A 17,817-nucleotide genomic window follows, 5' to 3' on the forward strand; every position below is an offset into this window, starting at 1 on the left:
ATGTATTTTATACATGAAAAAACAAGGCAGTTTCATCAGAGTCAGAAGCTGGAAGAAGATTCTCTTGTAACTTAATTCACTTGCTCTGTATAAGCAACAGTTGCTGTTAACCAATCACAGGATCAAGTAATCATGCCCTCTTGATTACCAAAAGTGCCCTGTCTTGTGATTAAGAAAAAATTTCCTCTGTCTCAGCCAATCAGCATTCAGTATCATAATTGTGATGAAGGGAGTAATGGGGTGAGTAATTTCAAAATCGCACTAAGCCAATTTGAAATTATGAGCTCAATTACTCCTGAATTGTATGACACGAAGTCCTATTGCTAATTATCGTAACTATAGCAAAATGTATATTCAGTTTGTTTTTGCAATTAGTAGAAAAACAGCAAGAAACACCCCATCCAAGTGCATGTGATTGACGCGCGAATGGCATAGGTGTCCAATTACAGGTATCCAATTTGGAGTTGTTCAAATTGGATACTTGTAATTGGACCCCAACATGATTTGGTTGGGTCCTTTGTTTTGTTCGTTAAAAAGAGTGCATGCAGACATATTTACGCTTGTATGCACTCTTTTTAATGAACAAAACAAAGGACCAAACCTCCTGAGTATTATCACATGATCTGTATTGGGAAAACAAAATGTTCAAGCTAAAAAGGTCTATTACACGACAAATAGGAGAACACAGAACTAATCAGATGTGAGGATTTTGTGCTAGTTACGATTAATGGGTTAAGTGCATGAAATTATTAATATGTTCCATGTCGATGTCATCATCTTCGTTACTCCATGTTGTTTGAATAAATTTATCAGCTATATTAACCTTACCTCTGCATCCTCCACAAAGGTTGAACTTGCACCTATTTGCTTGAATATATGGTAACACTGTGACATTGATTTTTATTTGAAGTGTGTGCAACATTTTTTGTAGGAGTTGGTGGTTCGGGTTTGTTTTATTCTTGGCAATTTAACTTCCAAGAGTGACAGAGTCAGAAAGGCTATTTATTTGGATGATTCATTTATGGATGTGTTAGTCTCTGTGATGCAGACATACTTTAATCTGGAGTTGGAGGTTTGCTGTCATTTTTACACTACATGTATTTAAAATGGTTCCTTCAAGTTTAGAAGGCTGTTTGCTTAACACTTGAATAGGGAGGGACCAACCAGAAAATGCTTGTATGGTTTCTGATTAACTGTCTTTCTGCCCAAATAAGGTCATGTTGGACAAGCTGGGTTAATACCCTGGTGGATGACAATCTAAAAATACATTGCTTGTCATGTGTAGGGTTCTCGTAGAGCAGGGATGGATTAGTGGATTCTCTCTCACCAATGTGGGCAGCATTAAAATTTAATTGTCTCAGTTGCCAACAAGTGCACAGTGCTTGTGCTGTCTCCCCAATCCTGTTCTGAGGGAATTTCCCCAGGTTTTTCTCACCTACCAAAAATCAGAGCGGTGCAAGTTACTGTACCCCACTTTAAAAGAATTGAACATTCTTCTTCTTCTTCTTGAATTGACATGACCATAGAAGTGCCTAAGATCTGTTTTAAAACACAGTGTTCTAGACCTTCATGTTTGTCGCCCAGGATACATTTGCTTAAAGCTGAAGTATTAAAATTTAATAAAAAACCTGATCCTCCTTTAAAACATAAAAAACTCTTTACCCTTAATAGGTACACTCCCGTACTGTCTAGTAAACAGTGAGTGTGCCATATAATAAGATGGAATATCTTGCTTTTCATGTATAGGTATTAAGAAATGGATCTTCACATGAAGAAAAACGTGTTAATGGAGAAACCAAAGGGCCCAACAGAAATGAAGATGTTCTCATTAAGGTACAGTACATGTAGTTGTCAATAATGTTTTGTTAATTTTTCCATTTATGGGTGGTTAGAACATATAAGGCATTTCTTTAGGTATCAACATATAGAAGTTGATGCCAAGTGATGTGTCATTGGACTTTGAACTTACACAGTTATTGTTTTTGAGTGCACGCAGTAGGAAATAAAAGAGGCTGTTTGTCTTTGGTGATTGAGACTTATCACATGGTAATTGTTGTTGGCTCTGATAACACTTGAAAAAGTTCTTTAAAACATTTGAATTGTAGGGAATAAGAGTAATTGCGAACCTTTCCATCAATGAAGAAGCTGGAGCTGGTATTGCTGCTAATGAACCACTAATTGATCTCTTGATCCAGATTCTTGGTGGGTAAACTTGAAATGTTTGACTAGTTCATACGTGCGCATTGCACAAGCTTTATTCCAAATATCAATAAGGACATCGTCAAATTCACCTTAAGTTTATTTGCTGAGGCACCATTGGCAAGTTAACTGTTAGAAGACCATTAAAATAATGCAAATTACACATGCCATATTTCCTTTTTAATGCTAGAGATTTTTTAAAATTGTAATTTCACAACTTCTAGAACTTACTATTGTCTTAAGTAACTTTCCGTTATGTTGTATGACCAAGAAGGATTGCTTGCAATGTTATTTACAGTGTACTTTTTAAATTACTCTCTCTGAATGACCGTATTCCTAACTCGGACTCTTTTCTTTGGGTTGTTGCAGATATCAAAGATGCTGTCAACAATGAAGAACTTGTTCTTAACACAGTAGCAACTCTCAACAATTTGTCATTCTACAATGATGATGATAGTGTTGTGCAACAGAGACAAGTAGAGATCACAGAGAGTAAGTTAGATGCAGCTGGAAGCACTGCGCTTTACATGTACCTATTGACTCTTGAACCCCACCCATCGATAAGTAAAATGGTCTGGCGTCAGACAAAGAAAGTCTCACTCCCAGGGATTGATAGTTTAAAGGAAAAAATATTGTTTTTTTTTTAGCATTTACTGTTTTTTTTTGTATTGTAAGTGCATTTCGGATGCTGGGGATTATTGCATTAGTGGGAGTGCTTGCACTTCATGAATGTGTCCTGAGTTTGATTTCATTTCCAGACTACCGGTATTTCTAGTGTTGTTGAGTTTGCTGGTGCCATACTTTGCTCACATTAATCTTTTTTCACAAGGTCCCAGTTGCAAGCAACAGCAAACAACATTTGATTTTATGTGATTCCTGCCTGGAACTGTATTTCTGTTTATAATGTGCTCTTTTTTTTCCATGAAACTATAACCTTGAAACTTTGCAATGCATATTGTACATGCATTCCACTGTTTTCAGTTGAACTCTAAGCTCTGATTAGAGAGAAAGAAAGGAACTTTCTTCTAGCGCTAGATCACTAATTGGGGACACTGTAAACTGAAATCAACAAATTGATGTAAACCAATCAAATGTTGGTTTTTGAGGAGAGGGGAAAACCAGAGAACTTTCCCAGAGAAAATCCTCTCGAGCAGAGTCTTCAGACAACCAACAAACTCAACCCACATATGACAGTGAGTCTGGGAATCGAACCCGGGCACATTGGTGGGAAGCAAGTACTCTCGCCCCTGCGCCATCCCAGCACTCCATACTTATACATAAGAAAACAAAACCCATGTGAGATGGCCTTTGAAAAAAGAACTTCCTTGTGAGAGGCTTTTCTTAACTGCAGTTAATTAATAAGCTACCAAAAAGAACCATGAATGAAGCAAATTCACGTAAAACTCATTACAACAACAGAGAGCAGTTTGGTAGCTTCAGTGTTCTATTACTTAGGTGCAGGAGCTCTGCAGGAACTAAAAAGTCAGTAGCCCATTTTACCGTTCTGTGCTCAGTTATCAGACCCTTGAATAAAAGTAAGACTGGAGTTGACCTTGCTTTAATACAAACCTTGTTGCTTTTCTTATGTAAATCACATTGTTGTAATGCTAACGAGTTTCTAGATTAGAAGAAAAGTAGTGAGGTTTGTATCAAAGCAAGGTCAACTCCAGCCTCGCTTTTATTCAAAGGCCTGGTAACTGAGCACAGAACTGTTTAATGGTCTATCAAGCAGTGAAATAGATTAACTTGATCAACTTTGCAGGAAATATTTCTTGGCAAAGAGATTGACCAGAAGAGACCTTTTTTTATAAGTGGCAGCCAAATTAGTATTCTTTTGTCCCTGTGCAATTGTTAACTAGCTTCATTAGCATTATGCTAAATTGAAAAGATCATTCTTTCCTAAAATTAGGCCTCATACAGCTGTAAGAGCAAGAAGGAAGCTGCCTTTTATTGACAAGTCTATAAATTGTAGCCAAAATTAAAACTGTCAATATATGATTTAATTCATTTGTAATTAAAGCTATTTTAATAGGACATAAAAAATTTCCAAGTTGCTGTTTGTCTCGTTTTAGAAGTGAGTCTTGGTGCTCAGCTATTGTAAGGGAAATGAGTTTGATTTGCATAAGAATATGCAACTCATTTCCATTTGAATGGTTGTGCACCAGGACTCACTTTGAAACTGAGGCATACAGCAACTCGGAAATGGGCTATTACTTAACTAACCTTAGCCTGTTCCAGGCTACCAGATAGCCGGGAAAGCGAAAATAATGGTGTGAAAAAAGAGTGGGGGTTTGGGTCGAGGCACCACTCTTTTTTTGCACACAGTTTTTATCAATTTCCCAACTATCTGGGAGCCTTGAACAGGCTAAGCTAACCTTTGAGTTTCATGTTTCAGTACTGATTTCGCTATTAATGCCTGAGAACATGGATGCAATGGTTGAAGCTAGTCGTGTGTTTGGAAACTTTTCAAGATCCCAGAAGGTCAGAGAAGTTCTTGCTGAACATAAAGGTAAATGCAAGAGCCATTTTCTTTCATGTTTTTTTGAGATGAAGTATATCGTTTATTGACAGCATGTCAAGGACTACATAACAACTTGCTACAGTTTAATTGCATATGGTAATTAGACGATGTAATTATTATGTATAGTAATCTGTATCATCTCTGTCGCAGCACAATTGCACCTTGATTGGCCAATTTAGCAGGCTGTACTAAACAGTAAAGCCACTGAATTGAATAGCATGTCTTCGCTGTTTGACCTAGGGAGATAATAACATTTTTTAATGTAATGTAGGTGAGGATATTGAATAAGTATAGCGAATCATATGAAAGGAAAGCTAATGCATTTCGTGATTTATGAGTGTGATTGATGTTTTGAAAGTTTTCAAAAATGCACAAGCCTCAGGCAAATGTGATTTGAGAACTTTCAAAACGTCACGAGTGGCCATAAATCATGAAATGCACCAGCAAGTTCATACAATATGTACTCCTCGAAATTACTCCATATCAATTTCCGCATTGCATTCAGTAACCTTTTTAGGCATTCGTCATTGACCAATCAGAAAGCCGATATTCTTTTGAACACCTAAATAATAACGATGGAGTAATATAACTACAAGCTACAAGATAAACATTTTCTGTCATGCAGTTTTGCTGGTCCAGAAAAGGAGTTCACAATATCTTTTTTTTAATTTAAGTTGATGAGATCATGATTGCGCTGTTGGATGCTGGTGAAAGAGAAACTGTTTTCACAGTTTGTGGTGTTCTTATTAACCTAATGTCAGATGAACAACTCAAACCAAAGTTAAAAGAGGAAGATGGAATCAAAAAGTAAGCACCAAAGAAAATGAGCAACGAGTGATATTTTAAGATTTTTGAGGGTTGAGGTTTGACAATAAAAATCAACACAGATGTAGTTCAAGAAAAGACAGACCTACTTCATTGCATTAATGAGTTGCAGTGTGCATAACACCTTAAGAGACTTTTTTGCTCAAAACTCATCAATGTTTGCCTGTATTTTTATTTAAAATTTGCTTTCAGACTTTTTTCCCAAATAAATCTACCTCTTGTTTCCGTGAAGTATTCAATGCAGAAATCACTGTTTTTCCTGGAAGAAACAAAAAATAAATAAAACTTTGTGGTCAAACAAAGAAATAAAAAAGTGCCCATCTTTAACCATTGCACTATAAAGTCTGTCTGATAGGTGTCAGGCATCTCAAAAACTTCATATTCAGTCTAAGTATCTTCGTATGGTTAAAAAGGTCAGTGTTGGAGGATTTCACTTTTAAAAAATATTCAATCTGTAGGAGTCCTGTAAACAAACATGCCTCCAGGATTTGCAATATTTTAAAATTGTGATTAAAATCGTGTCACGTTTCTGATCTGATAAATTTTGGTTTGTCTTTACAGTATGTTATAGTGATGTTTCCTTATTTGTTTTATTTCCAGACTCGTGGATGTCTTGCGTGATTTTGGCAAACATGACTGGCAGTTGTCAAGTATGGTCTGTCAAATTCTTTGGAACTATAGGTTGGTTATCTCAACAAAATTATATTATTATTATATTATTTCCTAATTTTTCCTACTTTATCCTAGTATTATTCACACCATTTTGGTACTTGTACCTATCAGTAGTTAAAGGGTCTATTAGAGCGAGTTTCAATCAAGTGTCGTAAAACCAAAACCAAAGTAATAATAATTATTATTACTTTGGCCAATCAAAAAGGACGGAGACAATCCAGTAAACCAAGCAAAACTCAAAGTAATTACACATAGCCAACACAAAGCACGCGCGAGCCACGATTGGATTTGATTTCACTTCTGATTGGTTGAAAAAGTGGTGTGAGAACTTTGCACCAATCAGTGAGTGAAGTAATGCAAAACCAGAGCAATTTACTAATTACTTTCAACTCTCAATTGAAAACCGCTTTGTGTTGCCTTGTCCACTGTTTGCACTGTGGTAGAGTACAATAATAATAATCTTTTGCGTTTTTTTGAAGTGACAAGATAACCAACTCCACAGCAATGTTTGGTGAACAAGAAACACTAGAGCTAATGGACATCCTCACACAGTATTTGGGTATGGACAAAAAGCCTACTTTTTTATTTTCTGTTGCAACATGCTTAAGAACATTACTGCTTTTAATTACCATATGACGTCACTCAAGATATCATGAAAGGAGTTGATTTGATAAAAGCTAACCAGTTACTGTAGCTAAAGTTCATGAGGGAGATAAGTGAGGAATGCTCTGAATCTATAAAGTCCTTTAACTGTGATTCAGCTGGGTTTTCATAATTAAGATAAAAATACCTGAAAATAGTCACAAATACATCTCACAATTCATAGAAATAAAGAACTGACTACACAATCCTTGCAAGTGAAATGGAGCTACCTTTTTTTGGCAATTTATAGTTATTACCTGCACAAATCAATTTAACAGATCAAATCAAATTTAACGTCGGCCAGTTTACCAACAAGGGGGGAAAACTGATGTACCCAGAGAAAAACTTCCTGGAGCAGAGAAGAAAAATAACCCTGCCCCCTGTTGTTGTAAGGAAATACTCTTTCTTGGAGCACGAGGGTACCCAGCCAAGCATGCTGCCTCTATCTGGATTGTCAACTCTGCAGATATGTCCAATAAAACCATACCCGACCCAGCCCCTAAAAGAAAAAAAAACGATACAAAGCCACCCACTTACAAGCACCCCTTGCTACAAAAAAGACAACTTAATAACAAACGAACTGCATAAATAGTGTAAGTACGAAAAAATTATGATCATAAAACGATTCAGATTAAGGTTTCAAAACGTTCCACATATGTAACTATATAGGGAAGAGAAAAAAAGTTCAAGAACACTAAACTAGAAATACGGTTCAATAGAGTAGATAGAGAGCAGTAGGAACGTATGAATCGTCTCAACATGTACAACTAGTAAATATGTTGAGACGATCATAAAAGCTTAAAATTTCAGCGTGTGAACGCAGCTTATTATATATGCAAAGCGTGAGTTTAAAAGTCTGAAAGCCCAAAACCCCCGTGCTGCTTATTAATTCTGCGGCGTACACACGTATTGCATTCTTAAACTAGTGAGCCTTTGACGTCATTTTCTCCTCGATCCAGCTCTCTCAAGAACATAATGTTAGTAATGGCGGACCATTAAATTGGAAAATTACAGTTAAAATAAAGAGGTGTCTTTTTGAAATCAAGGCGTAAAACGTGGGTCACTTAGTGTTTTGTTAACATAGTTTTGAAATCCAAAGAAAAATATGAATTGATTTTTTGGTCACAGGGGCACTTTAAGTTTCTTCTTAAATGATTCTAGCAAGCTTTCAAATTTAATATACTCTGGAATAGCATTCCACAAATTAGAAATGCGTACAAAATACGAGTCACGACGGAAAGCCCACTACAAAATACAACTAAATCATCAAGATTTAAGTTAATTAATCCAGCCTTACCCTTAAAGAAAAAGACAATATCTAAGTTTTCTAGCCAGTAATTAATAGGCAACAAATTGAGTTTAAGTAGACGCTCCTTATTGGAAAGTTCAGAGATTTTACAGATGAAACGAGTTGCTCTTCTTTGAATGTTCTCGACCTCAATCATCAGGGTTGCAGATTGAGGGGCCCAGAGTTGAGAAGCGCAGCCCAGATTTGATCGGACCAACGATACATAGAGCTGTGAGCTTCAGTGCATCTTTGTTGAGGTCTCCAGTGCACTTCCTTTTTATGAATCCCAACATTCGATTGGCCTTAGCAACAACGGCAGAGATGTGATCAGACCACTTAAAGTCTTTGGTGATGGCAACACCAAGGTCCTTAGCAGTTTGGACGACTTCCAGTTGTGATCCCATAAGATGATACCATCTGTCGGGGCTATTTCTTTTCCTTGAAATTCTTAGATTTAAGCATTTGGAGGGTTGGAAGAAAATCTCATTCGTCGTGGACCATTCTGAAAGAGCGTCTTTGCATGGGAAAGGCGCGTTATAAATTTTTAATTATTATTATTATGCTATTATTGTCGTGGGTACCAACAAAGACACTACTAGCATCTTTTGTACTCTAAAATATTTAGAGTCATCGGCAAACATCGCCAGTTTAGAGTGTATGATTACATTCGATAGGTCATTGATGTGCATTAGAAATATGCTAGGCCCCAGCAAAGACCCTTGCGGAACACCCGATTTTACGGGATTCCAGTTGGAGTAGGAACCATTATTAACAACTCGTTGCGTACGGCAGCTAAGGTAACTTTCAAACCATGCAAGTAATTGGCCACGGATACCAAACCACTTTAGCTTTTGTAGCAGCTTTTTGCGACAAACCGAGTCGAGTGCTTTAGCAAAATCCAATAATATCAAATCGGTTTCTAATACTGCATCCAAATGTTTACCAATTTCTTGGCACCCCAAAAGAAGTTGGGCCACACATGATCTGCCACTTTGGAAGCCATACTGAAGGTTGTAGAGTTGATTCTTGATATGTTTGGTCAATTCACTGGCAACAGCATATTCCTGAATTTTAGAAACAACAGGTAGCAGTGAGATTGGTCGGTAGTTGCAGACGTCACCACGTTTGTCTTTTTTGTGAACCGGACTTATATTGGCGTACTTCCACTTGCTAAGACACAAGCCGTGGTTTAACCCAAAGTTGATAAACTTAAGGAAGGAGCAAAAACCTCTGCGCACTCCTTTAAGATAATATTAGGTAAACCATCAGGTCCGACTGATTTGCTTACATTAATGGTTGAAGGAGAGACGTCACCTCTTTCACAGAGACCTGGATCAGATCAAGAGACTCAGTTACCGAATCCAAAGGAACATTCTCCCTCGCAATATCGCCACAACCAATGTGATCTTTGTAGATGGACTGAAAATACTTAGGAAAGGCGTTGGAGCGTGCAAGGTTGTTGGAAAAGACGTCCGCGCCATAGTGTACTTTATCAGGGATCGGTTTCCTTTTGTTTTTGAATTAAGGACCAAAATCTTGTACTGTAATTATGAACTTCATTAGCAATGTCAGCAAGGTATTTCTTTCTTGCAGAACGAATCCATATCTTAATAGATTGTCTGTTTTTACGAAACTTTTCCAATAGTAGATGATTATTACAATTTCTGACTTTCCTCCAAAGGGTTTTCTTTTTTCGTATCGCTTTTGCTAGGTCACCTTTGATCCACGGGGGATGATTTGGATTGCGTGTAGGTACTTTAGGGACAAACGCGTTGATTGTGGTAAAAACAAGATCATTCCAAGATACCCAAGCTGCATCGAAATCCTCCTAGGATGCGATATTAACTGGACCAGAGCTCAAAGGGAGTTGATGTAAGGCCTGACGAATGGCTTTAAAATTTGCATTTTTGAAGTTGTAACGTAAACTCTTTGCAGGAGTCTTAAAAAAATAGGAAACCACAATGTCAAGGAGTGTGGGAAGGAAGAATTGTTGGATATTCTAACCACTCGAATTCTTTGAGAATACTCACTGCAAATATCGAAAGGTTCCTTCCAAAATTATTCGTTGTTTACAGACCCTTTCATCAACAGCGATAGTTTTACTGCGCAATGAAAAGCGTAAATATTAGTCATGAAAATCTCGCTCACCTGAAGAGAACGGTGTCCTCTGCAAATGATTCCAAAGGTTAAAGTCCGCCAACACTTGCATCTCAAAGCTTAAATGTTTGGTTTCCTTTCGGTACACTTTGCTTTCCGTAAACTAATAATAGCGTTGCAAACATTGAAATTATTTTGAACTCATCGGATACCGGGCAATATACTGTACCCTTACCTTATTGTTGTTGGAAATAGGTGATAAAGGCTTATACTCGAATGGACACTTGGTGTTGGATGGCCATTCATCTAATTCAGTGCATTTTTGGACATACTGTAAGTGCAATCCTGAGCAGCAGGGAACGGTTAACTTTGATTAACCTATGGAGGGATCACGTTATATACATAAAAGCCCCACCCACGTAATTGTATTAACTGCAACTTTGTATGTTGCCATCATTAATCTTCATGGTACCAAGGAAACAACACGGTAAGGGTATCTGATTGTCCACCTTGGTTGCAATGTGAATCTAAGTTTATCAACCCATGAAGGAGGCTGCACTGATTTTCAAGCAGGCAACCGACATGTTTGTCCGCGGTTTTGCAAACTGCTTTATTGAATTCTGTGTCTGTTTACAGATGAGGATACAGCTCTGGACCCTAGCGAGTTAGAGGCAGCGGAGTCCAACATTCCTGAAGTGCTGCGAGACACGTGGGAAGGACAGTTTGTGCCCGTTGCTCAACATTTGCTTCAGAGACTCAAGTCTCATCATACAGACCTGGTACCCTTAGAGTCCCCAAGCTAGCAAAAAATCCCACCATTTACTGCTTGGTACCATAAAGTACAATCTAAATAATGTTCACATGCATGACCAACTTCGGTTGACATGAGTTGTTTTAAACCCCTCTAACGCGGAAAATGAGCAGCATTGATGGCATAGTAGGGATTTTAAGTAACATCGATTTCTGTGCCCCTACCTATAGGACTTTTTCCAAATTTAACAACTGTGTCACTGAGTCAAAGTTGAGCACCCTAACTTCCCAAGGATTTTCACCATTGGCTGTCAGCTCCTAGATGCAGACTGCTCTTGTGGCTGCCAAATCCTTGCAATCCAACCATAAGCCCATGTATTTCAAGAGGGGCTTGGGAGGAGAAAAACCGCAAAATGCTTTAGAAAATACTCATTCTTCCACAACAGTGCTGCAGTTTCGTGTAGGTCATTAAAACGATAAGCACAAGGAATCAGAATGCTTATTAAATTTGCAGAGAGTGTAAAGTGCGTGTTGGGGGGTTGCAGGTCATTTTTTTACCATGTAACTGAAACAACCCAAACTTGATTAGAACATAGTACTAGTTAATTTATGGCAAAAAAAAAAACAAAAATGCTAACCTTTGCTTAAACATTATCAAAAGCATAGCGTTTAGGCCTAATGTTAGCATTAGTAAAGGTTTGGGTTGTTTCAGCTAAGGTGAAACAATGACCCCTGCAACCTGCAGTTTACACCATCCATTAAATATTGTTGAATTGTCGTTAACGATGTTCAAATTTCCAACACTTTTTTCCACTCTGTAATAAAAATGTATGCAAGTTTTTAACAGGTGAAACATGTATGAATAAGTGGGTTGACGTTGTGAGAATGACACTTATTTTTAAAGTAGAATAATATTATTTTATGTTACCGGTAAGCAGGAGAAGGTGCACAAAAAATATGGAAATGGAAAGGAACTTTCAGAGTCACTGTTTTTCGGTTGTTTTTGTCCTTCAGTTTTTGTTGCTGAAGCTTCCTTAAAATACACATGCAACTCAAATGTATCATCATGCCTTCAAAAAATTAATATTGAAAAGGCCCTTATATATCTACTCATAGTTTGTTTCCAATGAATCTGTAGATAAAAATTTATTACTGTATCTTAATTCTTTACTTGCAAGCTAGAAGTGTCTGAAAAACAACAAAATGTATTTTGAAGTTTCTTTCGTTACCAATTCTGACATGACTGGGTAGGATTCTTTATCAGATCAGTGCAAGGAGTGCATTGCTTAGTTGGGAAGTAAATTATCACTTGTAGTGCTATAAGATGTATGCATATTACTAATACATGTGCTCAGACTGGTCTGCTTGAAAGAGAGGTTTAGAGGACAAAGACAAAGGAAAGTGGATGATATGTAAACATTTTTCACATTCATTTCAATGTGTTTCTGTTGTTTTTGTCCTCTCTGCCTCACCATCAAGATGAATATTTGATATTTGGAAAATGGTTTTGAAGATATGGAACCTCGTTCCCAGGGTCTCTCTACTCTGCCTCCATTGTCGACGAGTGCCACATGACCAGGGTGAACCAGGGTCTTTTCTCAACGACAATGGAGGCAGAGGAGGCAGAGAAGAGAGACCCTGGGAACGAGGTTGGAAGATATGTCCATAAATGCAAGTAATTATATGCAAGTGGCTTTCAATAAGCGTCGCGAAGTGTCGCCTTGCTTTTCTTCTCAACTTCAACGTCACTCGTGTCTGGGAATACAGACAAATCCCAAATGCTGATCCTCAAGTAAGGATAAACAGCAGACGCTGCATTTACCCTAAGCCAAAAATAACGCTAACCTTTCCCCTTACCTTAATGTTGGACTTGAAGGGACACTTCGCACTTCGAGTTGGATGTTGAAATTGGGCGTGCAACTTATTACTCGCATTTTTGGACATAGTCTAAGTGAGGAATTGGGCTCTGTTATTACACATTAAGCTCCTAGGCCCAAAAGGCCTATTTGAGTTTTGAGCAATGGCACGCTGGTGTCAAAAGGTCAAAACTCTCTTTGAAAAGCTGCATTGGCTTTTTATTTTGTTCTGTCGGTGAAAAAGTATTTTGTAAATAGTGGTAAGGTGAAAAACCTGTACTAAGTTATAACGAAAGTCATTTTATTTATCTTTGAAAGAGAGTGAAAATAAGGATCTCAATAAAAAGCCTGACAAACTTAGCTTGGTGTGGTTGCTTTTGATGTACGTGTTATAGTTATTGCACTTACAGTGTACCGTATACCCATGAAGCTGCCGCCACTGCTGAGAAAAATGGTCGTGTCAGAGTAATATCTAGAAGTCTCACCCTTGTAGAATGATCTAGAACTAGAATAAGCCAGTAGAGCGACGTTCGTATGACCTTGAGAAAAAGTGTTCGCAATTTGTTTCACGGACCAATGTTTGGCAAGATTAAAAGAAAAGCTTCTCCTTATTCCCGCCAAGGAAACTCCTAATATGGGCAGTAAGCAGTTCGATTGCCCAACCGCTTGTTTTGGAAAACCGATCTTTTAACGTGTTTTCACTGTGAAGTTTGACGACTTGAATTCTCTCCGTTCTTGAGATACAAATGGAATTGTGACACCCGAAAATGGCCCGTAAAGTTTCGGAACTTTCGAGAAACGGGCCCCTGGCCTGAAAACCACTTTCATGGTCTAAACAAAAGAAAATGAAATTAACAATATCAATCTTTACATCATTTTATTTACCAATTCAACACTGTGCCTCCAGGTCTTCGACTACTAACTTCAAGCTGTGTCCAAATTCGGGTGGTGGTTGTCGAAGGATCAACAGCGATCGTGCAATCATTCTTGGAAGACATGTATATCACCTCCACTCTAATTTCCCAGCAAGTTTTAAGGACTTAATTTTGAATAGGTAATTCCACAGCCCTAAATGTATGTTGTCAACTGCTCATATGTACGGCACTGGCTACTAATCTTTTTACTGAACTTTGTAGTTATTTTAGGTAGCCAGCCCCTTCTCATTTTTAATTCATCAAATGTAGTTATATCCTATTTAGTGTATCAGGGAAATAAAGATTGTTGTTGTTGTTGTTGTTACTTCGAAATTATCACCAGTGTAGAGACGTTCTTCTCTTTAAAACACAACTCTTGGACAAGAAAGACTTTTCCCAAATCCAGTGGGGTGAACGGCAAAAACATCCTTTCCATCGAGAAGCGACAGGTCAGCTTCTTCTTGTTCAGGTTTTTGTCACAGTCTCACTAGCTTTTCCTCACAACAACCGACAAACGAAGCCACAAAGTAACGGGATCGACCGTGTATTCCTTTTAAATAGTAATTGCATCACTCTACGTCATTCCGAGCTGAAGCCAATTAAAACACACAATATAATTGACAAATCCCTGAGGATCAAACTGAAGCCAATGAAATCGAGCGATTACGGCAGAAAGTGCCAAGGAATTCTCAGTTATAACACCGATGGAAACAAACCCGAATTCTCAAGGTGGTCTGCCATGGACATTCGACAATCCCCAAACCACATGCTAAGCAGGCTAGCACGTGGTTGATGACCATATGGGACCCCGCCGATTAAAACCAAACTCGACCGAATTTTAAACGTGCTCACCCTGTAACATTCCACGTAACTATAGTTCGTTTTGTATGTTCTCACGTCATAGACCACTTTCATAAATGGCGACAACTTTTCCATTCTTTTGCCTTTATGTTAATTAGACCTATTGCCCTCATTTTGAAACAAAAATCCTTTGAAATCTGCTCGTCGTAGCGAGGCCAGAAAGCTTATTAGCATTAAAACAAAATGCGAGCATTGTTGAGTTCTGGTGTTTTGAAGGTGTGGGAATTACAGTGGGTGTTGTCAGGTTCATGAAGGGATTTTCTTGCAGTTCAAAGTCACTCGACGACAAATCTTTTGTTTTCGCTTCGCAAGGGTTTGCAAATTGGTTGCGCATCATTGAATCGAAGGATTTGATTGGTTATCTCGAAAAAAAGGTTTCTTTTGTCCAGGGTTAAGGCCAAAAATACTGACAGAACTGAATGAAACAAAAGAACTTGTCGAGCTTTATCCATGTCCATGAATTAACTACGGTCTCAAGAGAACCACCTGTTTTCTCTTGGTATGAAATGTAATGAGTATGCATTTCTAATCTGTGAAACGTTCACTGCTGTTCCCCTAGGAATTGCCTCTTGGTAATTGCCTATTTAACAAAGTTTTGCAGAGCGTTCATTCTCTTATCGCAAAGCAGTTTACGACTTACGTGCTGTGCTGTTTTTAAGCTTATTTCGACACTGTTGGTGCTGTCCGATATCGGGGAAGCAACAGGAAGCCGAACGAGTAGCCGCCGCACAAAAAGAGAGCGCGGCGCGTCTGCTACTACCAACAACCTTGCGTTGGTTCAGAACGTATTTGGGCATTTTAAGGATTACCTGTCAGCTCAACTTGATTCTCAGGAAAAGAAGCTCGAGTCGAAGCATAAGATCGAACTGAAATACAAAATTTTTCACTCGCTGTTTTTTCTAAGGTAAGTGACAAAGTGTTATTAATTTATTGAAAATCGAGCTTGGACCACCAAACAGCCTTGTTCTTCAAATTTATCGATCGCTCATACTTCCGTACACGCGATAACGAACGTTGGCTTGGATCCAAGCCTGTCAGTGTGATTTATGAAAAATTGTTAGTGTTAAAAGCGAGCCCTCCATCTTTCTTTTTTTTTTTTTTTTTTTTTTTTTTGTGATATCAGATTTCATGCTATTCCATCATTGTCTCCTGTAATATTTTGCGATCGATATGAGCTTCTCTGACAGAGTTTCCAACCTTATGCACGATATTTCTGATAATTGTGTACCGAAGAATATTCAGAAACCTTTGAATCGCTAATCCAGCGTTCATAAACACGATACTAGTTCGGGCTCAGCTATGGTTGACTTTTACGTCGCTGAAGTTTGGAACTAGATTATGAAATTCTCTATCTGGACAGGGCGTTCACTTACAAAAACGTCTTTGAAAAACAAATTCTAAAAATTTCTGCTCACTTGGAGTTTGAAAATGTTTGTTGACGCCTACTCATTAATATTAAACTGAGTAATTATTATTATTATCGTATTCTTAAGTTTGTTTAATTTAGTTAATTATGTAACTATTGAACTTTTGTTCGTTGGCTATCTATGATGTAATCGCATTTTGTGTTAAGGAGTTTTCTTTTATCTTAATTTCGTTTTTTGTAGGTTTACTAGCTTTTATTGTTTCATTTATACCCCTACACCAGACGCCCCGATTAGCAATAATTCTTCGAGTGACAACCCGGGAAGGGTTGGCAAATAATCAGGCAAGTGATCGCACAGAAAGCGAGAAAGTCACCAGGACAAAGTACGGTTTGTTTATTGAGAACTTCGCGTGAAAATATCTTTTTTGTGTGTTTGTTATCGGGATTCCCATACAAATCCTTATCATTTTTACCCTCCGAGCCTGGCTACCTTTGGTGTGACCAGCTGTCACATGGCTGTCAGCCACATGCAGTCAAAGACTGCCTATTTTTAGCTCGTGGATTCACCCCTGAGCTGTTGGAGCGACTCTGATGGCACTCTCTCATGCAATCACGCGATCTCTCTACGCCAATTAATCTATTTATTAAATTTCGATTAACATTTTTATTTTTATTTTTTTCATTTTTTATAATCATTATAATTTTTGTATGCTCTAGGATCTTCCGAGTTTTAGCAACAGCCAAGAAAATCCGTCCCCAGGGGCCTGTTTCTTGAAAGTACCGATAATTATCGGACTCTTAAGGACGGTGCTTACTATTGTTACTGCGCATATGTTCTGCGCATCTCGAGATACTCGGGTTTCCTATCAGTGATGCGTACTAATTAAGGGATATTTTTGAGCGGTTTAAAACTAGTAGATCTTAGTAAGTACTCTTGGTATACAAAAAGAAAATTTGAGGTGACCACGCATTTTTGAGAGATAATTAAGCTTTAATTTGAGAAAGAACGCCATACCGTGCTTTGTATTTTAAAGCTTTTTACAAATATTATGCATGAATTTTCTTTGAAAAATGCGTGGTTACCCCCAATTTTCTTTTTGGATTTTAATAACACATGTTACGATCTACATTTCCTGCATATTCATAAACCGGGGAAAGAATACCTTTGAATTAGTAGGCACCGTCCTTAAAGCTGTTTTACGTTAAGAAATAAAACTCAAACTTCGATGACAAACATGAAGGAAAACAAACGCATAGCCGTGTTTGCATTCAAGATAGAAGTATTAGTTATAATTTAATAATAATAACAATAATAATTAACGAGGGAACCCAATTTGCCGAGGCGATTTTCAGTGGGGCTCTCAAAGTACAGAGACATAGCCAGGGGGAGGGCCATAAGGGATCTACGGGCACACAACTGTAAAGAGGTCTATTCTGAAAACGGTAGTTGGGCCACCCCAAGGAAAAATCCTGGCTACGCCTCTGCAATAAATACAACAAAAAAATTATCAGTCAACAAAAAGAATCGACCGCTTGAGAGCTAGTAACTGTAATACTTTTCTTTAGGTTGATGTTAAAATATGGCCTTGGGATCGAAAAGTTGACCGGAATTTTCGAGAAATGGGTGCTTAGACTTTTTTGTTGCGATGACGCTTTATCCAGATGAGATTTCTGCTATTAAACAGCCGTTTGCATAATATATCCTTGGTTTAAATTATAGTTTCCTTTCTTTCAAAGTCCTTCCCGCAAATTACAATATCCAAACGCAAGGAAAATTACATTAAAACAATGATAACATTAAACCACAACATGTACAGAGTGACGGA

At 37.9% G+C, this 17,817-nt stretch overlaps 1 protein-coding gene across 2 annotated transcripts in view; it reads left to right on the forward strand.

Moving 5' to 3' along the window:
- LOC138052871 (armadillo repeat-containing protein 2-like) overlaps positions 1 to 13,210 on the forward strand; it is a 24,334-nt gene extending 11,124 nt beyond the window's left edge. The window contains exons 9-18 of one of the 2 annotated variants that reach the window (XM_068899459.1): positions 932 to 1,072; positions 1,747 to 1,833; positions 2,106 to 2,202; positions 2,569 to 2,691; positions 4,595 to 4,708; positions 5,395 to 5,527; positions 6,146 to 6,226; positions 6,697 to 6,776; positions 10,500 to 10,577; positions 10,881 to 13,210. In XM_068899459.1, the coding sequence (XP_068755560.1) occupies positions 932 to 1,072; positions 1,747 to 1,833; positions 2,106 to 2,202; positions 2,569 to 2,691; positions 4,595 to 4,708; positions 5,395 to 5,527; positions 6,146 to 6,226; positions 6,697 to 6,776; positions 10,500 to 10,577; positions 10,881 to 11,047 (1,101 nt within the window). In that variant the 3' untranslated portion in view covers positions 11,048 to 13,210. The remainder of the gene's footprint in view (positions 1 to 931; positions 1,073 to 1,746; positions 1,834 to 2,105; positions 2,203 to 2,568; positions 2,692 to 4,594; positions 4,709 to 5,394; positions 5,528 to 6,145; positions 6,227 to 6,696; positions 6,777 to 10,499; positions 10,578 to 10,880) is intronic. The other variant, XM_068899460.1, reaches the window with a different exon arrangement.
- The last annotated feature ends 4,607 nt before the right edge of the window (positions 13,211 to 17,817 follow it).

Source organism: Montipora capricornis, chromosome 6, assembly GCF_036669925.1.
Source record: "Montipora capricornis isolate CH-2021 chromosome 6, ASM3666992v2, whole genome shotgun sequence".
NCBI lineage: Eukaryota > Metazoa > Cnidaria > Anthozoa > Scleractinia > Acroporidae > Montipora > Montipora capricornis.